The sequence below is a fragment of the Notolepis coatsorum genome (assembly GCF_963971535.1).
Source record: "Notolepis coatsorum genome assembly, chromosome: 3".
In the NCBI taxonomy this organism is placed as follows: domain Eukaryota; kingdom Metazoa; phylum Chordata; class Actinopteri; order Aulopiformes; family Paralepididae; genus Notolepis; species Notolepis coatsorum.
The window spans coordinates 123,946,888-123,971,782 of NC_140167.1; the positions used below are offsets into that span (position 1 = coordinate 123,946,888).

Genomic DNA, 24,895 nt, shown 5'->3' on the forward strand with positions numbered 1-24,895 from the left:
CTCATTTGCCATACAAGTGCATTTCAAATCATAAGTGTAAACAAGTGAACGTTGTATATACCTTTTGCTATATTAAATATTCGATTTGTACATTTGTGTGGACTTCGTTTCATCAGGTGGGAAAGTGTTTTATATTTATATCATGTACTGGATGGCCAGAAGTTAAAGTACAAGAGGTAGTGGTTTAATACCATACTTAACAATACAGTCAGGGAATTGTACCCCTCAGTTACAGTAACGGTTGTGACAACGTCACCTCAAACTTCGATGCCCCGAGTGGGAGTCGAACCCCGGTCTCCCACACCGCAGGCAGCAACACAGACCGCTATACCAAGAGGTGAATCCACTTCTAAGTGCTGGGTCTATGCGTCTTTTGAGGATGTGTATATATATATTCATATGCACCTGACCAAAAGCCATATACATGATACTACTACATGTGTAGTTGTCTGTCCATAGGAATTCCAAGCAATACTATCCACCTGCAGAACCACGTCTCCAGCAGGCTGAGGACAGCCGCAGGCTGAGGATACCGCAGGCTGAGGACGCTCGCTTCCATTGGCTGATTTGGGTCACGTGACCGTCCCACCCAATGGCTGAATTGGAGTGTTGCACTGCGGGCATTGGCTGATTTGGGTCACGTTGCACTGCGGGATTGATTGATTGATTGATTGAAAACTTTATTAACAGATTGCAGAATGGGTACATGTGACCGCCACAGGCCCTGATTGATTGATTGAAAACTTTATTAACAGATTGTAGAATGGGTACAGTGACCGATTGATTGATTGTTTGATTGATTGATTGATTGATTGAAAACTTTATTAACAGATTGCAGAATGGGTACAGTGACGTCACAGGCCCGGATTGATTGATTGATTGATTAATTGATTGATTGAAAACTTTATTAACAGATTGCAGAATGGGTACAGTGACGTCACAGGCCCGGAATGATTGATTGAAAACTTTATTAACAGATTGCAGAATGCAGTACAGCTCAATACACACTATTGTTAAGGGGATGCAGACCATGCAGTACTGTTACATTTGTGACATACAGTAAATATATACAAGGGGGAGGGAACTGTACATTTATGATGAATTGAAAATGGAAGTCTTTCTCTGGTCTGCATCCCCTTAACAATTGTGTGTATTGAGCTGTACTGCAGATATATTTCAATTGCCTTACTTATTTACATAAGTATTATAGGCATACAGCAGTATTATACTCCTCTACCAAACATCACCTCCGTCTTCACCTCCTGCTGCCTCCACCGCTCCAAGTGTATCATCACCCCGCATTTCATTGTATACATGTATGCCGTGACAATTAAAACTCTTGACTTGACTTGAAATCAAGGACCAGTCTCACCCAGCACATCACCTCTTTCAGCTCCTTCCCCCAGGGAGGAGATACCGGTCCATACATGCCAAGAGTTCAAGATTTAAGAACAGCTTTTTCCCCCAAGCAGTCTGTTAAACGCTCATTGACTGTCCCCTCACGTGCACCATGCACTTACCTGGACTTGATAATCACTGTTACCACTCATCATGCACTTTATTTAAAATATTCTGTTATGTACAGTGTTAAATGTGTTGTTCATGTATGTATATATTGTATTATATATAAAGTCACAGAATATTACAGACTGTATTAAGCCCAAACTGAGTAAAAGATCACGTTCTGACATTGAAGATGCAGAGGAAGCTTCATTGGAGGAAGCGCTGACAATAAGAGAGGTTGACATGAATCTAACATTACAGGCCATCAATAAGAGACTTGATAAACTGGATATGTTGGACTTGATGATGCAGGAAATTAAGAGCCTCAAAGAAAGCTTGGAGTTCACTCAGACAAATTGATGAGCTGGTCAAGGATAATGCTGAGCTGAAAGGAAAGGTGGAATACATGGGAAACAAAGTAGACATAATTGAGATAGACAACAGGAAGTTGAAGGAATCTCTTCTGGATGTACAGTGTAGGTCTATGCAAGACAATCTGGTTTTTACAGGGATAGCAGAGAAGGAGAGCAAAGACTGTGAAACAGTCATAAGGGAGTTTATGTCAGACCAGCTAAGACTGCCTAGGGACACTGTTCAGAACATCACATTCTCTAGAGTACACAGAATGGGAAAACCCTCAGGGGACAGACCACGGGCAATAGTGGCTCGTTTTGAGCATCACCAGCAGAAGGAGCTTGTCAAGGGTAGGGGCAGGGAGTTAAAGAACACCACCTTTGGCATGAACGACCAATTTCCTCCCGAGATCAATGGAAGACGTAAGCTATTATATCCTATCATGAAAGAACATCGAAGCCTAAACAAACGTGTCGGTGGATAGACTATTATATCAACAACCAACTGTTTAGGGACTCCAGTATCACTCCCTGGTTATTCTGAAACCCATTGAGACTATTGCTTTATGGTCGGTAGGCCTACTGATACTTCCTGTATTAAGCTAGGCTTGCATAAAGGTTTGGTTATAGCTCATATCAATGTGTGTAGCCTGAGAAATAAGATACAATAACTTCCTTACAATAACCATATAATATATAAATAGCCAACTAATAGGAAATAGGAGTAATTCCAGATATTGATACATACATTGATGAATACAAAAACGGGGCGTATGGCAAAACTTTTATTTTATAAACGGAAAGGTCAAAATAAACACAACACATGATGTATTCTTAATCTTACTAATAGGCTACATAAAAGCCTAAGAACAGTTTAATAAACCAATCATATGGCGAATCGACATGGGTTTAATGCGTACACCCCCCTCCCCCCCAGTATCCACCCCCCTCCCCCCCTGTAGAGGACGAGACGTGCGGTGACCGGAAGCCCGCTCTTCGTCAGCGCGTCGTAGCCGCCCCCCTCCACCACCAGGAGTCTGAGGGGCGACACGCTCCTCTTCATCATCGCCACCATAGATGTTCTATAGATATCTATGATCGCCACCACCTCCTCGAAGAACTCCCTCTCCACGTTGCGTCCGTTCACCTCCACCACGTCTGGCCCGAGCCCGCTGGCACCACCTGGTGGACGGAACACAGAGCTGCACTCAGAGCTGATTGATTGATTGATTGATTGATTGATTGATTGATTGATTGAAAATGTTATTAACAGGTTGCAGAATGGGTACAATACAGTACGGCTCAATACACACAATTGTTAAGGGGATGCAGACCAGAGAAAGACTTTCGCCTTGTTTACATCAGGGTCCCCCATTTTCAATTCATAGTGACATTTATGACATACACGACATACAGATATACAGGAGATATATATCATGACATACATGACATACAGGTATATAGTACTGTTACATTTGACACACAAGATATGCAAATATACAGTACTTTAAACAGAGATCCTAACAGAAAATATATACACCGCTCATTGACATTTAGTCATTTAGCTGAATGTTTTTATCCAAGTCAGCAGGAAGGAAGGGTACAACTCTTACAGCTGAGTAACAATGTTCATCAAACAGTGCTGAAACTTGGGTGCTGCAGTGTTGAGTGCATAGTAGTAAACGTAGTAGAAAAGACTCACACACATCCCAAGTATAGTCACGGGTGCTCGACTCAAATAGATATGTAAAGTTGTGGGAAAAAAAGTCAGCACACCGTCTGCCGTGTTCCCAAGTTTAATATACTATAACACAACGTTTCGGCCTGTGGCCTTTGTCAAGTCAAATAATTGATGGCAATGAAAACCTGACTTGTGTACTGTAAAACCCAATACAAATATTGTTTAAAATAAAAAAACAAGAGCAAGACGCTTAACCCCTAACTGCTCCCGATGAGCAGGTTGGCACCTTGCGTGGTCGCCTCTGCCGTCGGTGTGTGAATGTGGAGGAACACAAATTGTAAAGCGCTTTGGATAAAAGCTGCTATATAAATGCACCATTTACGATTTAATGTATATATTCATTATGACGTTAGATCATTCTTGGTATAAAAGTAGTGATGCACGATATATCGGCCGATATATCGTCGACACACTTCTTACATGTTTTGGCCTTAAATAGTTTCAAAATATCAGTCATTTCTGAAAATAAGTTACAAAAGTAAAAAAATTATGCGTTTTGGAAAATAGCTCTTTATTTGATTATCATAAAAAAGTGTTTTCTATACAGAGATATCGACATCGGTAAATATCGGTATCGGCCAGAACAGCAATATTAATATCGGTTATCGGTATCAGCCACAATTTTCACATCGGTGCATCACTATATAAAAGGCATCCATTATAGATCCAGTATAACAGTATGGAGTAGGGATGCACCGATCCGATATTGATATCGGATATCGGCCCCGAAAATAGCTAGATCGGGTATCGGAGACACTTTAAATATATATATTTTTATTGTTTTTTATATGTTTATATTTAATTTAATAATAAATAACAATTCAGTACATTTATATCTATGTCAAGCCTGATGTTGCCTTGCACAAAAGAATGATCCCAGTCTCTTCCACACAGTGAGGCATACAGTTTATTAATTGAACAATGGGTATCGGATCGGTACTCGGTATCGGCCGATACCCAAAGCCCAGGTATATCGGTATCAGTATCGGGACTGAAAGAGTCGGATCGGTGCATCCCTATAGTATGGAGTACCTGGCTAATGAATGTCCCGGGCTCATCCTGAACACAGCCCAGGTGGAACCCGAACCCGGTCTCCTCTCGGTCCAGGACACAGAGTCGGGGACAGGGGAGGGAGACGTCCTCTCTGCCTCCGTGTCCGTTCTGGTCGTCCAGGCGGCGGGACACGGTCTTTACCCCGTCGTCCTTCTTTGGCAGGTAGACCTCATGGAACAACAGTGGAGATATGCCCAGCTATACAAGAGGAAGACAGGCGATCAGAGATGAGTTAGACATGTCCTGTTACTTAAACTACTACAGTAGGTAGAGATGTAATGTTATACAGTATACAGTAATATATTAGACATGTAATGTTATAATACTACAGTATGTTAGAGATGTAATGTTATACAATATATTAGAGATGTAATGTTATAAACGGGGCTACCGTGGACAGGGTGAGCAGCTTCAAGTACCTGGGGGTCCACATCTCAGAGGACCTGACATGGACAACACACATAGACGATAGCGGCATGGTGGTGTAGTGGTTAACACTGTCGCCTCACAGCAAGAAGGTCCAGGGTTCGATTCCCGCTTGGGGACCAGGTTTCCATGATGCCAGTTACCCAGGTGGGGTATCTCCCGGGCCTTTCGGTGTGGAGTTTGCATGTTTGCATGTGCTCGCAAGGGTTTCCCCCCCGATAAGATAAACCCAATGGAAAAACATGCACAACAACAGATCGCTAACGCTGTGGCGTCCTTGACGAAGACGGACAGGAGCACTTGGATTGGTCCCCTGGCGCGGCTCACGTTGACGCCCGTCTGCCCTTGGGGGGGAAGGACGATGGGATGGGTTAATCGCAGATACGAATTGCATGCATGCATCGCATGTGTGCCGATTGATGACCTCTGAGCAGGTCCTAAATTATTATTATTATTATTAGACTCAGTCGTAAAGAAGGTGAAGCAGCGCCTCTACCACCTGAGACAGTTAAGGAAGTATGTATGTATATACACTCTTTTTCTGGACACTTTTTGTAGCACAAACAGTACTGTATTTGCAAATCTGGTATGTCATAAATGTATAGATGTAGCAGTACTGTCTATCTGTATGTCGTGTATGTCATATATGTTATGATGAATTGAAAATGGGGGACCCTGATGTAAACAAGACGAAAGTCTTTCTCTGGTCTGTGTATTGTTGAGCTGTACTGTACTGTACCCATTCTGCAATCTGTTAATAAACTTTTCAATCAATCAATCAATGGGTACAGTACAGTACAGCTCAATACACAATTGTTAAGGGGATGCAGCCCAGAGAAATACTTTCGTCTTGTTTACAGGCTCCCCCATTTTCAATTCATTAATCAGTCTTTCTCAGGTCTGCATCCTCTTAACAATTGTATGTATTGAGCTGTACTGTACTGTACCCATTCTGCAATCTGTTAATAAACTTTTCAATCAATCAATCAATCAATCAATCAATCAATCAATCAATCAATCAATCAATCAATCAATCTTGTACGAGGTGTTGCACCGCCACTCGGGACAATAAAACGGACCGGTCGCGAAGTCACTCCAGAAACTTGCAGAAACGATGCTTGCACTTCAACGTGATCGGGTCCCGATATGCATAACTACACAAAGGACAAGCCCCCATTTTGTCTACGTCTGTTCAGTGTTTATTATTATTATTTTTTGGTTCCTTTCCGCCGCTCCAAATCACGTGACCCAAATCAGCCAATGCCCGCAGTGCAACACTCCAATTCAGCCATTGGGTGGGACGGTCACGTGACCCAAATCAGCCAATGGAAGCGAGCGTCCTCAGCCTGCGGTATCCTCAGCCTGCGGCTGTCCTCAGCCTGCTGGAGACGTGGTTCTGCAGGTGGAAGCATCTCATTCCAAGTATAAGTGGTCTGGACGCGTGTAGCTTTATGCTTGCTTGGCATTAACGTACAGGCGGTCTGCGTGAGTAGTTGCGGATGGGGGGGGGGGGGGGCGGGAGGGCGGGGTTCGTCTCGTTTACATAGGTGAATGAATGAAAACTTTATTTAACAGATTGCAGAATGGGTACAATACAGTACGGCTCAATACATACAATTGTTAAGGGGATGCAGACCTGAGAAAGACGTTTGTCTTGTTTCCAAAAAAAAGGGTCCCCCATTTTACATATTTACATACATATTTTACATATCCCCCATTATACATAGACAGTAATGTTACATCTAGACATGTAATAATAGAGTAAACTTGTACCCATACAGTGTTACATCTAGACATACCAGATCTAGTAATAATAGAGTAAACTTAACTTTCGTCTCAGTAACAATGTTCATAAAGTGTTGAGTGCTACAGTGTAGGTTAGTTTATTAGGACAAGTGCATGACAGTAAGGTTAGTTAGGGTTAGATTTTTTTTATTTAGATAATGGTTGAAGTAGTAATAATAGAGTGAACTTAACTTTCGTCTCAGTAACAATGTTCATAAAGTGTACATCTAGACATGTGTACATAGACAGTAATGTTACATCTAGACATACCAGATCTAGTAATAATAGAGTAAACTTAACTTTAGTCTCAGTAACAATGTTCATAAAGTGTACATCTAGACATTTATGACATACCAGATCTAGTAATAATAGAGTAAAGTGTTGAGTGCTACAGTGTAGGTTAGTTTATTAGGACAAGTGCATGACAGTAAGGTTAGTTAGGGTTAGATTTTTTTTATTTAGATAAATGGTTGAAGTAGTGAGTCTTTAGTCGACGGCGAAAGATTAGACGGAATTCGGCTGTCCTAACTGGGGTGGGTAGTTCATTCCACCATTCCAAGTTAAGTTTACTCTATCAAGTAAAGACACTGTACAAACAAACAAAATTGTACATTGGACTATTGACAAAACCATACTAGGTAAATGACTGTACATTGGAGGGGGTTGGGTTAGGATATTTACAGGGGCCAGTGTTGAATTGCAGTCTCCCGTAGGTGTCCCTTGAGAGAGGTTTTGAAAGTGGGTAGTGATCCACATTCCTTTACAGATTTGGGTAGGGCGTTCCACATTGATGTGGCATAATTGCGAAACGTGTTTAGTCCCTTATTTGAGCCAAATCTGGGTTTAACATGATTGTTAAGGGGATGCAGACCAGAGAAAGACTTTCGTCTTGTTTACATCAGGGTCCCCCATTTTCAATTCATCAGGACATATGACATACATGACATACATACCGGGTAAGCAAGCCTACGTTCTACATGATCTGCGCATGCGTTTGACTAAATGTCCCTCATGGAACATCCACATCTGTGAAATTAACTAGGACCCAAGATATATATTTTTACAGTGGTGCAGATTCCCATTAAGAAGGCCACAGTATTGTTCAAGAATAAACATTAAAAAAAAGGTTAAAGATGGCAATTGTTGCCTTACAGCTATGCACAAAATGTAAGTGACCAAACCAGTCTTTTTATTTGGTGAATTGTCTTCTCATTTAATTGTCCAACTGTTTGCCCTCTGTGTGATCTTTAAGAATGATTTGGTCAATTGGACAGCGATTCATACCATAAAACATTCCATATTAAGTAATTTTTTTGGGTGTCACTTTGAATCTGTACAACTTTGAGTTGTGTCTTTGGTTGGACTTAAGTCATAGAATGGACACCGGTGCTTTTCATATCGGAGGCAAATTTGTACTTTCTGGAAAATATTGCAAGACTGTTTGATATTACTGTTTACCATTTTGATGTAAGTAATTTTTGGGGAAAAACTTAAGTGGCAAGCTATTTTGTGAAAGCTCTGACCAATATAAAAAATTATATTTTGATACATGCCAGTTACGATTACATTTTCATTAATAAAACAAGTTGTCACGTGGGTTGTCTTGTTCTCTAAACCTTAAAAAAACAGCTAAAAACTACAATGCATTCCATTTCATATAAAAACATTTTTTAAACTAATTAAAATAAAATAAACCTTTTTTAGGCCTACTGCTATCAGTGTCTGAAACGTTCTGATCAAAACATCACAGAGACAATGGAAATGTGATTTAACCATTTCACTGCCGTACTACAAAACGGTTAACCCTTTCACTGCGACAATACACAGAAACCGTCTCCGATGTAGATTACCCAGTATGGTTGTCAATATCCCAGTGTACCCAACCCCCCCCACCCAACCTCCTCCAATGTACAGTTTCTACGTCAAATGTATATACTGTAGCGCTGAGAAGAAGGAGTCGGAGGCGGTGTCTCGAAGTTAAACCTAATTCCTTTATTCATCAGCGTAACAACAAATCGACGTAGTCGTGTCGACAGTAAATAAGAATGCCGGTGGCAGGAAGTGTCACCCTATAAATCGTCCGGGGGGAACTACCATTCCCAACGAGTTCCTTGTGAATTATGTACAGTCACTACACAAGCCCCCCCAGAATTCACCCATAGTCAAAATCCCCCCGGCGTGGGGGAACAATTGCCCGGCCTCTGCGTGTGCGGAAAGCCGGGGGCGGGGAGGGCGGAGTGGCATAAGCGCCCGCGCCGTCCACGACACCCGGGGGCACGAAACGGCCTCGGCGAGCGCGGAAAACCGGGGGCGGAGAGGGGAAAGCGTCGCAAGCGCCCGTACCCTCACCGACACCCGGGGGCGCTGGCATCGGTGAGGCCGCCGGTGGCTCTGTGGGCGGTGGCACCCGGGGCAACGGCGGACGACCCCTGCGGGGGGGAAGGGCCAACTCCAAAGGCTGTGAAACGTCTACGTGAGCGGGCTTGATCCTGTCTATTGACACGGTCTCCGTCCTACCGCCCATGTCGACCATGAGGTCCTTGTTACCGTGTCGCAGGACCCTAAACGGGCCATCGTAAGGGGGGCGTAGGGGCCCACGGTGCGCATCGTGGCGAACAAAAACATACTCCGCCGTGTGCAGGCTGCGCGGCACCCGGGAAACGGGGGTACCATGCTGCGACGTGGGAATCGGGGCGAAGGTCTGAGCCGCTTCTCGCAGGGTGGAACGCTGGCCGGCCGCGGACCAAGGGGTTGTCGCGTCCGGAATGAAATCCCCCGGGACGCGCAATGTCTGGCCGTATAACAGTTCCGCGGACGAGGCCTGCAGGTCTTCCTTGGGGGCGCTCCTAAGTCCGAGCATGACCGACGGCAGCTTATCCACCCAGTTGCCGTCCGTCAGGCCTGCGCGCAGCGCCGCCTTCATGGACCGGTGGAAGCGTTCGCATAGCCCGTTGGCCTGCGGGTGGTACGCGGTTGTACGGTGCAGCTTAACCCCCAGGCCGCTGGCGACCGCGTTCCAGAGCTCTGAGGTGAACTGCGAGCCCCGGTCGGAGGAGAGGTCAGACGGGGTCCCGAAACGTGCGATCCACGTGCTGATAAAGGCGCGGGCCACGTCGGAAGAAGACGTCGAGGCGAGGGGAACGGCTTCCGGCCATCGGGTGGTCCTGTCCACCATAGTGAACAGGTAGGTAAACCCGTGAGAGGAAGGAAGCGGGCCCACGAGGTCAACATTGACGTGGTCGAATCTCCTCTCGGGAACCACGAATGTCACAAGCGGGGCCTTGGTATGTCGGTGCACTTTAGCCCGTTGGCAGGACACACACGCGTCGACCCAGGCCATCACGTCTTTCTTGAGCCCTCGCCACACAAACTTCTGTGACACCAACCTGCTCGAAGGCTTCCTACCGGGGTGAGACAGGTCGTGCACAGCCTCGAAAGCCCGCCTGCGCCAGCCTATAGGGACCAGCGGCCGGGGTTGCCCGGTGGAGAGGTCACAGAGCAGGGACGCGCCCGAGCCGCCAATCGCGACGTCTCTGAGGCGCAGACTGGTATCCGCTGTCCTGAGGGCCTGGATGTCGTGGTCGGAGGCCTGTTCCGAGCCCATGGCGACGTAGTCGAGGCCCAGTTGCACAGCTCCGATGACGACCCTGGATAGGCAGTCTGCGACCACGTTGGCTTTCCCGGCGATATGCCGTATGTCTGTCGTGTACTCGGAAATGTACGAGAGTTGGCGCTGTTGTCGCGCGGACCACGGTTCAGCCACCTTGGACATGGAGAACGTGAGTGGTTTGTGGTCGACGAAGGCCGTAAACTCCCGGCCCTCCAGCATGAAACGAAAATGGCGCACCGCCAACCAGAGACCTAGGAGCTCTCTGTCAAATGCGCTGTACTTGCGCTCCCTGGGGGTCAGTTGACGGCTGAAAAACGCCAGCGGTTGCCAGGCGCCGTCAACGTATTGTTCATGCACTGCGCCCACCGCGTAGTCTGACGCGTCGGTGGTAATGGCGACCGGGGCCCCCGGTGACGGGTGAGCCAACATGGCCGCACCCGCCAGGGCCGCCTTGGTGGCCGCGAAGGCTGTCGTCCTCTCGGCCGTCCAGCCGACCGGCTGGTTGGGGGACTTGTCCTTCAGCGCCTCGTAAAGCGGCCGCATGGTGTGGGCCGCCCGGGGGATGAACCGGTGATAAAACGTCACCATCCCGAGAAATTCCCTGAGCGCCCGGGCCGTCGGGGGTCGTGGGAAAGCGGAAACGGCCTCCACTTTCGACGGGAGGGGGGCGGCCCCCCTCCTGTCGATGAGGTGTCCGAGGAACCGTATGGAGGTCAACCCGAACTGACACTTAGCCGGGTTGATGATTAGGCCATTTTGGCCCAGCCTCGTAAAGAGGCATCGTAGGTGCTCCAGGTGCTCTTCGGGCGAGGAGCTGGTGACGAGGATGTCGTCCAGGTAGACAAAAATAAACGGCATGTCTCTGAGCGTCGAGTCCATTAGCCTCTGGAAAGACTGTGCCGCGTTCTTCAGTCCGAACGGCATCCGTAGGAACTCAAATAGACCGAAGGGTGTTACCACCGCCGTCTTCGGGACGTCCAAGGGGTGTACCGGCACTTGGTGGTAACCGCGTACCAGGTCTACTTTCGAAAAGAACAGCTTACCCGCCAGGTGCCCTGAGAAGTCCTGGATGTGGGGGACCGGGTAGCGGTCTGGCGTGGTAGCATCGTTGAGGCATCTGTAGTCCCCGCACGGTCTCCATCCCCCGTCCGGTTTGGGCACGATGTGCAGCGGCGAGGCCCAGGGGCTGTCCGAGCGTCGGACAATCCCCAACTTCTCCATGTTGGCGAACTCTGACCTAGCGACTGCTAGTCTGTCAGAGTTGAGCCGGCGGGCCCTAGCGTACACGGGAGCTCCTTGAGTCTCTATGTGATGCTCGACCCCGTGTTTGGTGGTCGCGGCCGAGAACGTAGGCTGTGTCAAGCCGGGAAACTCCCGCAGTAGGCGTTGGTACACGTCACCTTCTGCGAGCGAGCTGGCCAGCCCGCTGTATACCACTTCATTGCGCACACAAGTCAAGGAAGCGTACGTCTGGGCGTCTACCAGGCGGCCGTGCCTCACGTCCACGAGGAGCCCATGTGCGCAGAGGAAATCCGCCCCGAGTAGTGGGAACGAGACGTCGGCCGTGACAAACTCCCACGTGAACCGCTGTCCCCCGAAACACAACTCCACGGTCCTCGTGCCGTAGGTGCGGATCGGGTTACCGTTGGCGGTCGTCAGTCGCGGACCCCCCCCCCCCGCCGGCGGTGTCCTCCACCGTCGCCGGTAGGACGCTCCTCTGTGCTCCGGTGTCGCAGAGGAATTCTCGACCAGAGAGTGTGTTCTTAATGAAGAGTAGCCTGTTCGACGTACCTGCGCTCACGGCCGCTACTGGGCGCAGGTGTTGGCGTTTCCCGCCCTGACAAAAGTACAAGGCGGGCGGCACTTTGTTGCTTTCGCGCCGAAGCGTGCATGGAAATAACACAGGCCTGTGTCATTATTGCCGTCGGCCGCGGCACCCCTCTCCATCTTCGCCCCTCCCCCTCTGGGCATGTGCGCCCGTGTCGGGGCCAGCACCTCTGGGGCTAAGTGCTGCGTGGCCAGGTAGAACCGATCTGCCTCCTCTGCCAGAGCACGGGGATCCACAATGTTTGTATTGGCCAGCGCCGTCTGTACCCGTGGCGGCATGTGTCTGAGGAACAGCTCTTTAAATAAAAAGTTCGGCTGCTCGGCGCCCAGTAGATTCAGCATCATCTCCATATGCGCCGACGGCTTGCTGTCTCCCAAGCCACGTATATCCAACAAGCGTCGGGCCCGCTCAGACGGCGACAACTCAAAAATCCTGAGTAGGTGCGTCTTAAACGCCTCATATCTATCCCGGGCCGGCGGAGCGGTAATGAAGCCTACCGTTCTCGCCGCCGTAGTGTTGTTCAGACTCGAGACGACGTGGAAGTATCGAGCGGCGTCATCCACGATTCCCCGTAGGGCGAATTGCGCCTCCGCCTGGGCGAACCACGCGGCCGCCGACTGCTCCCAAAACTCAGGCAGTCTGAGAAAACCAGCGTTGTTTGCCATGTTCGTCGTATTCTCCGTCTCGGAAACTTCTTCGAGACTAATGTCGGGGTCACCAGTGTAGCGCTGAGAAGAAGGAGTCGGAGGCGGTGTCTCGAAGTTAAACCTAATTCCTTTATTCATCAGCGTAACAACAAATCGACGTAGTCGTGTCGACAGTAAATAAGAATGCCGGTGGCAGGAAGTGTCACCCTATAAATCGTCCGGGGGGAACTACCATTCCCAACGAGTTCCTTGTGAATTATGTACAGTCACTACAATACTCCCTTTTCCTGACTCCTTCTGTATCACAAACAGTACTGTATTTGCAAATCTGGTATGTCATAAATGTATAGATGTAGCAGTACTGACTATATATGTCCTGATGAATTGAAAATGGGGGACCCTGATGTAAACAAGACGAAAGTCTTTCTCTGGTCTGCATCCCCTTAACAATCATGTTAAACCCAGATTCGGCTCAAATAAGGGACTAAACACGTTTCGCAATTATGCCACATCAATGTGGAACGCCCTACCCAAAGCTGTAAAGGAATGTGGATCACTACCCACTTTCAAAACCTCTCTCAAGTTGGAGACACACATGCATGCATGCATGCTATCATGCACACCTACATGTGTCTGGGACGCTTTCTCTCACATGCAATATGGAGAAGGGTGGCATCCCGATAGAGGATGCAGCACATACCTGCTCGCAGGTAGATCGGTCTACATGCAAAGTATATATATCAGGGATGTATACGCACAATGTATAGTATAGTATTTTTCTTTTTTTCGTAAGTCTTTTTTATTTTCCATGTCAGTTGTTAATGTATTTGTATGAGTCCTTTACATGTTTTGTATGTTCTTACAAAAAAGAAAAAGGCAAATCTTGGAAGTTCATGCACTGCGCCCACCGCGTAGTCTGACGCGTCGGTGGTAATGGCGACCGGGGCCCCCGGTGACGGGTGAGCCAACATGGCCGCACCCGCCAGGGCCGCCTTGGTGGCCGCGAAGGCTGTCGTCCTCTCGGCCGTCCAGCCGACCGGCTGGTTGGGGGACTTGTCCTTCAGCGCCTCGTAAAGCGGCCGCATGGTGTGGGCCGCCCGGGGGATGAACCGGTGATAAAACGTCACCATCCCGAGAAATTCCCTGAGCGCCCGGGCCGTCGGGGGTCGTGGGAAAGCGGAAACGGCCTCCACTTTCGACGGGAGGGGGGCGGCCCCCCTCCTGTCGATGAGGTGTCCGAGGAACCGTATGGTGGTCAACCCGAACTGACACTTAGCCGGGTTGATGATTAGGCCATTTTGGCCCAGCCTCGTAAAGAGGCATCGTAGGTGCTCCAGGTGCTCTTCGGGCGAGGAGCTGGCGACGAGGATGTCGTCCAGGTAGACAAAAATAAACGGCATGTCTCTGAGCGTCGAGTCCATTAGCCTCTGGAAAGACTGTGCCGCGTTCTTCAGTCCGAACGGCATCCGTAGGAACTCAAATAGACCGAAGGGTGTTACCACCGCCGTCTTCGGGACGTCCAAGGGGTGTACCGGCACTTGGTGGTAACCGCGTACCAGGTCTACTTTCGAAAAGAACAGCTTACCCGCCAGGTGCCCTGAGAAGTCCTGGATGTGGGGGACCGGGTAGCGGTCTGGCGTGGTAGCATCGTTGAGGCGTCTGTAGTCCCCGCACGGTCTCCATCCCCCGTCCGGTTTGGGCACGATGTGCAGCGGCGAGGCCCAGGGGCTGTCCGAGCGTCGGACAATCCCCAACTTCTCCATGTTGGCGAACTCTGACCTAGCGACTGCTAGTCTGTCAGAGTTGAGCCGGCGGGCCCTAGCGTACACGGGAGCTCCTTGAGTCTCTATGTGATGCTCGACCCCGTGTTTGGTGGTCGCGGCCGAGAACGTAGGCTGTGTCAAGCCGGGAAACTCCCGCAGTAGGCGTTGGTACACGTCACCTTCTGCGAGCGAGCTGGCCAGCCCGCTGTATACCACTTCATTGCGCACACAAGTCAAGGAAGCGTACGTCTGGGCGTCTACCAGGCGGCCGTGCCTCACGTCCACGAGGAGCCCATGTGCGCAGAGGAAATCCGCCCCGAGTAGTGGGAACGAGACGTCGGCCGTGACAAACTCCCACGTGAACCGCTGTCCCCCGAAACACAACTCCACGGTCCTCGTGCCGTAGGTGCGGATCGGGTTACCGTTGGCGGTCGTCAGTCGCGGACCCCCCCCCCCGCCGGCGGTGTCCTCCACCGTCGCCGGTAGGACGCTCCTCTGTGCTCCGGTGTCGCAGAGGAATTCTCGACCAGAGAGTGTGTCCTTAATGAAGAGTAGCCTGTTCGACGTACCTGCGCTCACGGCCGCTACTGGGCGCAGGTGTTGGCGTTTCCCGCCCTGACAAAAGTACAAGGCGGGCGGCACTTTGTTGCTTTCGCGCCGAAGCGTGCATGGAAATAACACAGGCCTGTGTCATTATTGCCGTCGGCCGCGGCGCCCCTCTCCATCTTCGCCCCTCCCCCTCTGGGCATGTGCGCCCGTGTCGGGGCCAGCACCTCTGGGGCTAAGTGCTGCGTGGCCAGGTAGAACCGATCTGCCTCCTCTGCCAGAGCACGGGGATCCACAATGTTTGTATTGGCCAGCGCCGTCTGTACCCGTGGCGGCATGTGTCTGAGGAACAGCTCTTTAAATAAAAAGTTCGGCTGCTCGGCGCCCAGTAGATTCAGCATCATCTCCATATGCGCCGACGGCTTGCTGTCTCCCAAGCCACGTATATCCAACAAGCGTCGGGCCCGCTCAGACGGCGACAACTCAAAAATCCTGAGTAGGTGCGTCTTAAACGCCTCATATCTATCCCGGGCCGGCGGAGCGGTAATGAAGCCTACCGTTCTCGCCGCCGTAGTGTTGTTCAGACTCGAGACGACGTGGAAGTATCGAGCGGCGTCATCCACGATTCCCCGTAGGGCGAATTGCGCCTCCGCCTGGGCGAACCACGCGGCCGCCGACTGCTCCCAAAACTCAGGCAGTCTGAGAAAACCAGCGTTGTTTGCCATGTTCGTCGTATTCTCCGTCTCGGAAACTTCTTCGAGACTAATGTCGGGGTCACCAGTGTAGCGCTGAGAAGAAGGAGTCGGAGGCGGTGTCTCGAAGTTAAACCTAATTCCTTTATTCATCAGCGTAACAACAAATCGACGTAGTCGTGTCGACAGTAAATAAGAATGCCGGTGGCAGGAAGTGTCACCCTATAAATCGTCCGGGGGGAACTACCATTCCCAACGAGTTCCTTGTGAATTATGTACAGTCACTACAATACTCCCTTTTCCTGACTCCTTCTGTATCACAAACAGTACTGTATTTGCAAATCTGGTATGTCATAAATGTATAGATGTAGCAGTACTGACTATATATGTCCTGATGAATTGAAAATGGGGGACCCTGATGTAAACAAGACGAAAGTCTTTCTCTGGTCTGCATCCCCTTAACAATCATGTTAAACCCAGATTCGGCTCAAATAAGGGACTAAACACGTTTCGCAATTATGCCACATCAATGTGGAACGCCCTACCCAAAGCTGTAAAGGAATGTGGATCACTACCCACTTTCAAAACCTCTCTCAAGGGACACCTACGGGAGACTGCAATTCAACACTGGCCCCTGTAAATATCCTAACCCAACCCCCTCCAATGTACAGTCATTTACCTAGTATGGTTTTGTCAATAGTCCAATGTACAATTTTGTTTGTTTGTACAGTGTCTTTACTTGATAGAGTAAACTTAACTTGGAATGGTGGAATGAACTACCCACCCCAGTTAGGACAGCCGAATTCCGTCTAATCTTTCGCCGTCGACTAAAGACTCACTACTTCAACCATTTATCTAAATAAAAAAAATCTAACCCTAACTAACCTTACTGTCATGCACTTGTCCTAATAAACTAACCTACACTGTAGCACTCAACACTTTACTCTATTATTACTAGATCTGGTATGTCATAAATGTCTAGATGTACACTTTATGAACATTGTTACTGAGACTAAAGTTAAGTTTACTCTATTATTACTAGATCTGGTATGTCTAGATGTAACATTACTGTCTATGTACACATGTCTAGATGTACACTTTATGAACATTGTTACTGAGACGAAAGTTAAGTTTACTCTATTATTACTACTTCAACCATTATCTAAATAAAAAAAATCTAACCCTAACTAACCTTACTGTCATGCACTTGTCCTAATAAACTAACCTACACTGTAGCACTCAACACTTTATGAACATTGTTACTGAGACGTAAGTTAAGTTTACTCTATTATTACTAGATCTGGTATGTCTAGATGTAACACTGTATGGGTACAAGTTTACTCTATTATTACATGTCTAGATGTAACATTACTGTCTATGTATAATGTACCTATGTAAACTAGACGAACTCCGCCCTCCCGCCCCCCCCCCCCCCCCCCCCCATCCGCAACTACTTGTCCAGACCACTTATACTTGTCCAGACCGCCTCCAACCCGTCCAGCCTGGCTCTGCGGCTCTGCAGATACCCCCTACGAGAAGGGGAGGAAGGGGCGCGTCTATACAAATAGTAGCTCTAGTTCTGCAGACGCCTCTCGCATTGGTTGGGCTCCATTTCTGCAGCCCCCTCTTTGATTGGTTGAGCGAAGCCCCTCTCTGATTGGTTTAGCTCGGCATGCGGTAAAATGCGGATGTAATGTTATCATCTCAAGAAGATACAAATAAATATACTACCAGATTCGCGTTTATAACGTTATTTCGCGTGACTTCGCGGTTTAATCATAACGTTATGCACATTTCACAACACAGCCAGCTGTCAGAAACTGTACATTGTAACGTTATATGTTTATTCACGTAACGTTATTTCACGTGACGCGTTCAACTTGTTTACACTCCCCACTTACTGAAACTGTACCATGACGCACTCCCCACTTAACCCAGTTAATGCCTTAACTAGACAGTTAACAATATAACATTTAGATTAATTAACCCAGTTAATGCCTTAACTAGACAGTTAACAATATAACATTTAGATTAACACAGTTAATGCCTAACTAGACAGTTAACAATATAACATTTAGATAGAGAGGCTGGTGGTCAAGTCAAGAGTTTTATTTGTCACAAGTTGTTTATTTGCATACACGTTTATGGGACAGTTTTCTACACCTGACTGAACGGTCTGGGGACAAATGATTAAGGTGGGGTTACAATGATATCAAGGATGAATATGAAAAAGGGGATCTGATGAATGAATGAATGAATGAAAACTTTATTTAACAGATTGCAGAATGGGTACAATACAGTACGGCTCAATACATACAATTGTTAAGGGGATGCAGACCTGAGAAAGACGTTTGTCTTGTTTCCATCAGGGTCCCCCATTTTCAATTCATATAGACATATATGACATACATGACATACAGATAGTCAGTACTGCTACATCTATACATTTATGACATACCAGATTTGCAAATACAGTACTGTTTGTGATACAGAAGGAGTCAAGAAAAGGGAGTATATACATTTGACGTAGAAACTGTACATTGGAGGTTGGGTGGGGGGGGTTGGGTACATTGGGATATTGACAACCATACTGGGTAATTTACATTGGAGGTGGTTGGGGGGGGGGGGGGGGGGCGGGGGGCATACTGTATAAACAAGTAACACTGTACATTGAGGGGGGGGGGGAGGAGACACTGTACAAACAAACACAATTGTACATTGAACTATTGACAAAACCATACTAGGTAAATGACTGTACATTGGAGGGGGTTGGAATGATTGGGTTAGGATATTTACAGGGGCCAGTGTTGAATTGCAGTCTCCCGTAGGTGTCCCTTGAGAGAGGTTTTGAAAGTGGGTAGTGATCCACATTCCTTTACAGCTTTGGGTAGGGCGTTCCACATTGATGTGGCATAATTGCGAAACGTGTTTAGTCCCTTATTTGAGCCGAATCTGGGTTTGACATGATTTGTGGAGCTCCCTCTGGTGTTGTGATCGTGGTATTCACTGACCTTTGGGAAGTATTTTGACATGTACATGGGTACCTTGGTCGTGTAGTGTATCTTGTAGACCAGGCCCATTGCAAGTTGTTGTACTCTGTCGTCTACTCTAAGCCATCCTAGGTTGTCGAAGTGGGCAGGGGTGAGGTGGGTTCTAGGAGTAAGGTCAAGCAGTAGTCTGACCAGTTTGTTTTGAGATGTTTGTAATTTTGTTTTTAGCGCCTTTGAGGTGCTTTGGTACCATGAGGTGCAACATATATGGTGGTACTTGTACTTTATAATGTGTTATATATGTATGTACATGGATTTTATGTCCGGATGGTATATCTATGGAATGGTCACTGTCTCTATCACACTCTCATATGCGCATGTTTAGCCGCATACAAGTATCTAGGATACACATATTCGTATGTGTACATAATAGGTTTACACACACTCATATGCACAAGGCTAAGTTATACATGTCAGGGGCACACATACATGCACATACTCACTTATAGGAAATAGGCATACACACACCTACATATACACATAGTTGAGGTATAGGCTCTCACTGACACATATGGGGGATATACATGTACATAGGAGACACACACATACGTAGCTGAGACGCACATATATATGCACACCTGAGATATACACTCACATAGGGGGCGGAGGCACACATGGATACGAGACACACACAAGAGATAGGAGTACAGTCGCATACCTGGAAGATGCACACACACACACATGTGAGGCATGTACACATGCTTACGTGATACACGTACCCACATACATATGTTGGAGACACACATGCATGCATGCTATCATGCACACCTACATGTGTCTGGGACGCTTTCTCTCACATGCAATATGGAGAAGGGTGGCATCCCGATAGAGGATGCAGCACATACCTGCTCGCAGGTAGATCGGTCTACATGCAAAGTATATATATCAGGGATGTATACGCACAATGTATAGTATAGTATTTTTCTTTTTTTCGTAAGTCTTTTTTATTTTCCATGTCAGTTGTTAATGTATTTGTATGAGTCCTTTACATGTTTTGTATGTTCTTACAAAAAAGAAAAAGGCAAATCTTGGAAGTTGCATATGGTGATGTGAAAAGAGATGTTTTGAATATTGGAGAGATTTGTGCAAAAAATATAAAAAAAAAAAAGAAAATGAAATGCGGGTGGTCGTGCCCGCAAAGATGTGCATAATACAATAGTAATAACATATAATAGAATCCAATAGAACGACATTGTGCAATAAAACAAGTAAACAGAGTAGGGCATATCGGTATATGTACATAAGTTATTTACAGAGCATGGTAGGACATGCTAGGTCCTGTGGTAGTGCAATATTAGCTACGGATGAGGCACTGGGTCTTTATGTACATGCTATATTGGTGGTCAATGTCACTTCGGATTGCTACGACACATCTCTACTGCTTGTGACAGGCTGTGGTGCGTTCCAGACTTTACTCCTGTTGGGAAACTATAGCGATGGTCTGTGCTCACCACACTTTTCTTCGGCCTCCCCGCAGCGAGCCGTCGACGACCCCCGAGCTTCATTTTACGACGGGCAACAGAGGTGGGTTGAGCCGCTATACTTGGCCCAGCACGGTTAGCGACTCGCCTGAGTGCGTGTGCACGTTTTGATGCATGGCTGATACCAGAGCGGCCGAAGGTGTGTAGCGCTGACAGCAGCTTGGAGGGATTCCCCTTCAGCTGATTGAAGGTCTTTATCATGGCTGACGCTCCCCCTTGAAGTTCCTCATTGGTCAGCAGCATTTCGTGGAACTCCTCTTTGAACTCCTCCAATTGGGACAGATACCTCTCTCTGGCTAAAACAGCTGAAAAAAGATGGAGCAATAGATGATATTGTATTTGAACTGTAGTGTAAACATTTATATAAATTCAAAAATGGTCAGCAGAGGAGATCGAGCCTTTGAGGTGTCAGCACCTAGAGGTACGCCTTGCCAATGGACATCCCAGGTGTTGAGCAACCTAATTGTTGTATTTATAAATGCATGTATAAATACATCGACTATTGGCCATGACAATGAACACAATTTTGAAAAAACAAGTCTCCACCTTCAATGCCGTCAGCTCCCATAAATGTGGTCTGGTCGCTCAGCTCTGGAGTGACCTGTGACCCACGGCCACCGGATACACCCGTCACATGAGGGTTCAGAGGCTCCAGGACCTGTGACCCACTGGATACACCCGTCACATGAGGGTTCAGAGGCTCCAGGACCTGTGACCCACTGGATACACCCATCACATGAGGGTTCAGAGGCTCCAGGAAACTGTCATGGATGTAGTCATCTAGGATAGAATATCCAGCTAAAGTCAGCATGTACAGTAATAATTCATTGATAATATTTAGAGTTTGTTTCGTAGCCATGGATTAGACCAAGTCCGGGATCAGATAGTTAATTGAATGGACCAACTCTAGATAGTACTGTCATGTCTTAGACCATGTCTGTAACCGGCCCATGTGTTAATATCCGTATACGTACATACACAGTATACCGGTACACTCTACAGACTAGAGTAATTGTATTCCTTCTCTTACTTACTTCCTGTGGCAATATACAACAGTTTTGCCTTCATGCTGGGGGTAACTGGCAGAAAAGTGCAGCTGTTCCCAGGGAACACCTTCATAACACCAGCTTGATGTTTACAAGGTGCCCCTGAGCTGCCCACAGGACATGAGCACGTCTCAAGGTTTGTGTCGACCAGGTAGACCACCCCAGGTGTGGAGGCACTCTCCACCGCGAACGTTGACCCATCAATCTACACATAATGACAGATATAAAAGTGAAGTCATAAGAGATACGCCACAAGGTAAGTCATAAGGAACGTTTTTTTTATAAATTTATTTCCTATTTTCTAATCTGAGCAAACCTTGAATTTTAGGTGTTCTATTGTGCTACTATCGTATTAGACAATTACTTTTTACTTATTTTGTTGCAAGAAATGTCAAATCAACATAGGTCAAAAACACAACAGACTCAGTCATTGCATGCTGTATAAATTAGGTGTGTGTGCCTTTTTGTGCCAGTTTGATTATTATTTACCTGAGAAATGTTCTCTGGCTTGACGTCACTGGTCTTTACCAGGGACCTTGACTTATGGAACCTGTCCCACTGGCCGAGAGCTGCATCTGTGATGCGTGCCTCGTAATACCCATTGAGGCGAGTGGTGAGAAAATCAAATAGTTGTGGCGCGTTGTAAGCCTTTGTCCGGCGCAGGATCTTATCCTTCACGATCCTATTTGCGGCTTCTGCGTAGTTGTTTGTGTTGTTTCCACGGACCGGCAACGCTGCTCTGAAGCACAGGGCCCAAGACTCCTTCCGGCCATACAATGTCTCCAGGTATGCCCTGAAGTTGGGGTACCTGGCATTTTACAAAAAAACAAAATGTACAGGACAAGGAGGACAACAGACGACAGTCATGTAAACCTACACATCTCAGATCCTTCCCCTTGAGCTAATATAGTGCATTTGTATTGCTTTACGCTGCATTGATGCTTAAGCATTGATTTATGCACTTGAATGCTTGTTTATAAAGGGAAATGTACTTGTGATCTCCGAGTGTACCGAGTCTCCCATTTGTCTGGGATATGTACCTGTTCACAAGATAAATCTGCAAGGCTTGTTGGAAGAAGCCATCTGCCTCACTCTCCTCCCTGGCATACATGATGTTCTTCACGACTGTGAACAGAGCCTGCCTGTCAGCCATGTGGATGTTGTGGTCTTTGTTCAGCAGCCATCTCCACACAGCCTGCAGCACATGGAAACTACACAGGAGTAGCGTGGCTTCCGGGAAGGCCCTGTGGATGGCTGCTCTCTCTGCTGTGCTGTCGTCTGTCAGGAATACCTGTGGACCTGCCATTCCTCTGCCTGAGAAGGCATTCTCAGAGAGGATGGACTTCAGCATCTCCAGTCCCTGGAAGTAGGGATGTAGCAATAACCGGTTACTGTGATTACCTTGGTTAACTAGTATTATCACTTACTGTACCTTTTCAATATCAGGATAACCGTCAGCTAAGTAATAGTATAGTATAGTATTATGCTATTGTAATGGGGGGCTACCTGGTAGATGACCTCACTCGCTTCTGACTGGGTGATGAGGATCCCCAGGGGTAGACCGCCTGCACAGCTGTGCGTCAGGATCAGGAAGACACGGCAGTGTTGTCTGTCCATGTTGCCGGATGCATCCATAAAGGCCATCTCTCCACTCTGCTTAAGGCCAGCATGAACCCTCTTCATCAGAGGAGAGCAGATCACGGCAAGGAACTGCCTACCATCCCCTGTCTGGCTCACTTTGGCAGTCACTCCCACACTGAGCATTGTACATTTCAACATGCCTCTCCAGAGCCTCTCGCATCCCCTTCCCCTCTGAGCTTCCATACTCTGCCATGAATGTCTGGTGGTACAGTCTGTTAAAATAGAACATGACACACAATGAAAATCTAACAATATGACATCAGTTCATGTTGATTTGTGCCAATTTGAGCAATTTGTAATGTGCCATGTCAAAAATACAAAGCATGAAACATACAACACATATCACGGTAAAACAGGTACAGGATGTTGTCTCATGTGAAAGTGTATACATCACCACAAACAATATATGGGCTGACTTTGTAATGTCAGTACTATCCAGTCATCATACATACGCATAGCAGAACCGCAGGTCAGGACAGATGGAGCGGTCTGCTGAGGCGTAGATGTACTCATCCCCATGTTCGACCTGCAGATCATACTTGAACACGTCCAGTGCAGAGGACGCCGAGTGTCCAGACTCGAACAGCTTGGTGAGCTTCTCTACGGCTTCGCCGCCCACATCCTTGTGACGGACAGCATCAGCCACATGGATGTTGTGATTGTGGATATTGCTGATATACACGCTCATGGGATAGGCGGGAATGTGGGGATCAGTGCTCCTGGTGTGGTAAAACATATTGTTAAACAGAGAAATAAAAAACAAAAATATAAAATTTGAATTCCATTTGGAATGTAAATGGGTTTGTGTGTTACACATACGTGCTCGGTCGTCCACTGGAGTCCACAGTGCGCACAAGGGTGATCTTCATTCCAGCCGGGCAACCTGTGTTTTTAGACACCTTGCCAGGTGTTGGTGTGGTTGGTGTGCACCTGGTGTTGTGCTGGCACCTGTAGTCTCTCTGTATAAAAATTATAAGATATTTATTTTACCAGAAAGATCCTCCCAAGATGTTGCTTTGTCATGAACCCATGAACCCAAGTAATGACATCCACTGTAGTTATGCAAATGTGGTTGAAATGGTAAATAAGAGTCAAATGATCCAGAGCCATCATATATTTGGAGACAAATATTATAGTATCAGCCATAAATGACAGCATAAAATAACAACATACTCTGAAGATGATCTTCTTGGGTCTTGTATGGGCCACTCTCCAGGTGACCTGCATCGACCTTGCCCACACCAGGATCTCCTCCTCAGACTGGTGAGTCATTCGCACAGTGGCCTCAAAAGAGGTATGGTCAACGCAGGATGGGTTCACTGCACGTCTGTACGTGCAGACATGATATGTGTAACCCTTCGGTAAAAAGTCCTTCAACACACAAGCAACAAGATGTTATTTTTTTGAAAGCCAGTAAATACTGACAAAAAAAAGCATAGACACTAAGAAGCAATCTACAGTCCCCCCCACCCACCCAACCTCCTCCAGTTTCTATGTCAAATGTATAGCCTCTCTTTTCTGGACTCTTTTTGTATCACAAACAGTACTGTATTTGTAAATCTGGTATGTCATAAATGTCTAGATGTAGCAGTACTGTCTATCTGTCTACCTGTATGTCATATATGTTATCATGAATTGAAAATGGGGGACCCTTTCTACGTCAAATGTATAGCCTCTCTTTTCTGGACTCTTTTTGTATCACAAACAGTACTGTAATTGTAAATCTGGTA

At 47.2% G+C, this 24,895-nt stretch overlaps 2 protein-coding genes across 3 annotated transcripts in view; one reads left to right on the forward strand and one right to left on the reverse strand.

Annotated features, from left to right (window-relative positions):
- Positions 1 to 2,856: 2,856 nt before the first annotated feature.
- Positions 2,857 to 6,258, reverse strand: LOC311225667 (Na(+)/H(+) exchange regulatory cofactor NHE-RF3-like). Of its 2 annotated transcripts, XM_084311058.1 has the most exons (4): positions 6,156 to 6,258; positions 5,042 to 5,415; positions 4,630 to 4,848; positions 2,857 to 3,038 (listed from the first exon to the last, which is right to left on the reverse strand). In XM_084311058.1, exons 2-4 carry the CDS (start codon positions 5,126 to 5,128, stop codon positions 3,000 to 3,002), a joined length of 345 nt encoding a protein of 114 aa, XP_084167184.1. In that variant the 5' UTR covers positions 5,129 to 5,415; positions 6,156 to 6,258; the 3' UTR covers positions 2,857 to 2,999. The 2 variants fall into 2 exon arrangements, 1 of the variants encoding a protein (XP_084167184.1); XR_014619525.1 differs by lacking the exon at positions 6,156 to 6,258 and having other exon boundaries at positions 5,070 to 5,404.
- Positions 6,259 to 24,475: 18,217 nt separating this feature from the next.
- The window catches only part of LOC311225992 (dynein axonemal heavy chain 7-like), a gene marked incomplete at both ends in the record, with an annotated part of 810,419 nt that continues 809,999 nt past the window's right edge, over positions 24,476 to 24,895 (forward strand). The window contains 1 exon segment of the mRNA XM_084311374.1: positions 24,476 to 24,494. Coding sequence (XP_084167500.1) covers positions 24,476 to 24,494 — 19 coding nt within the window.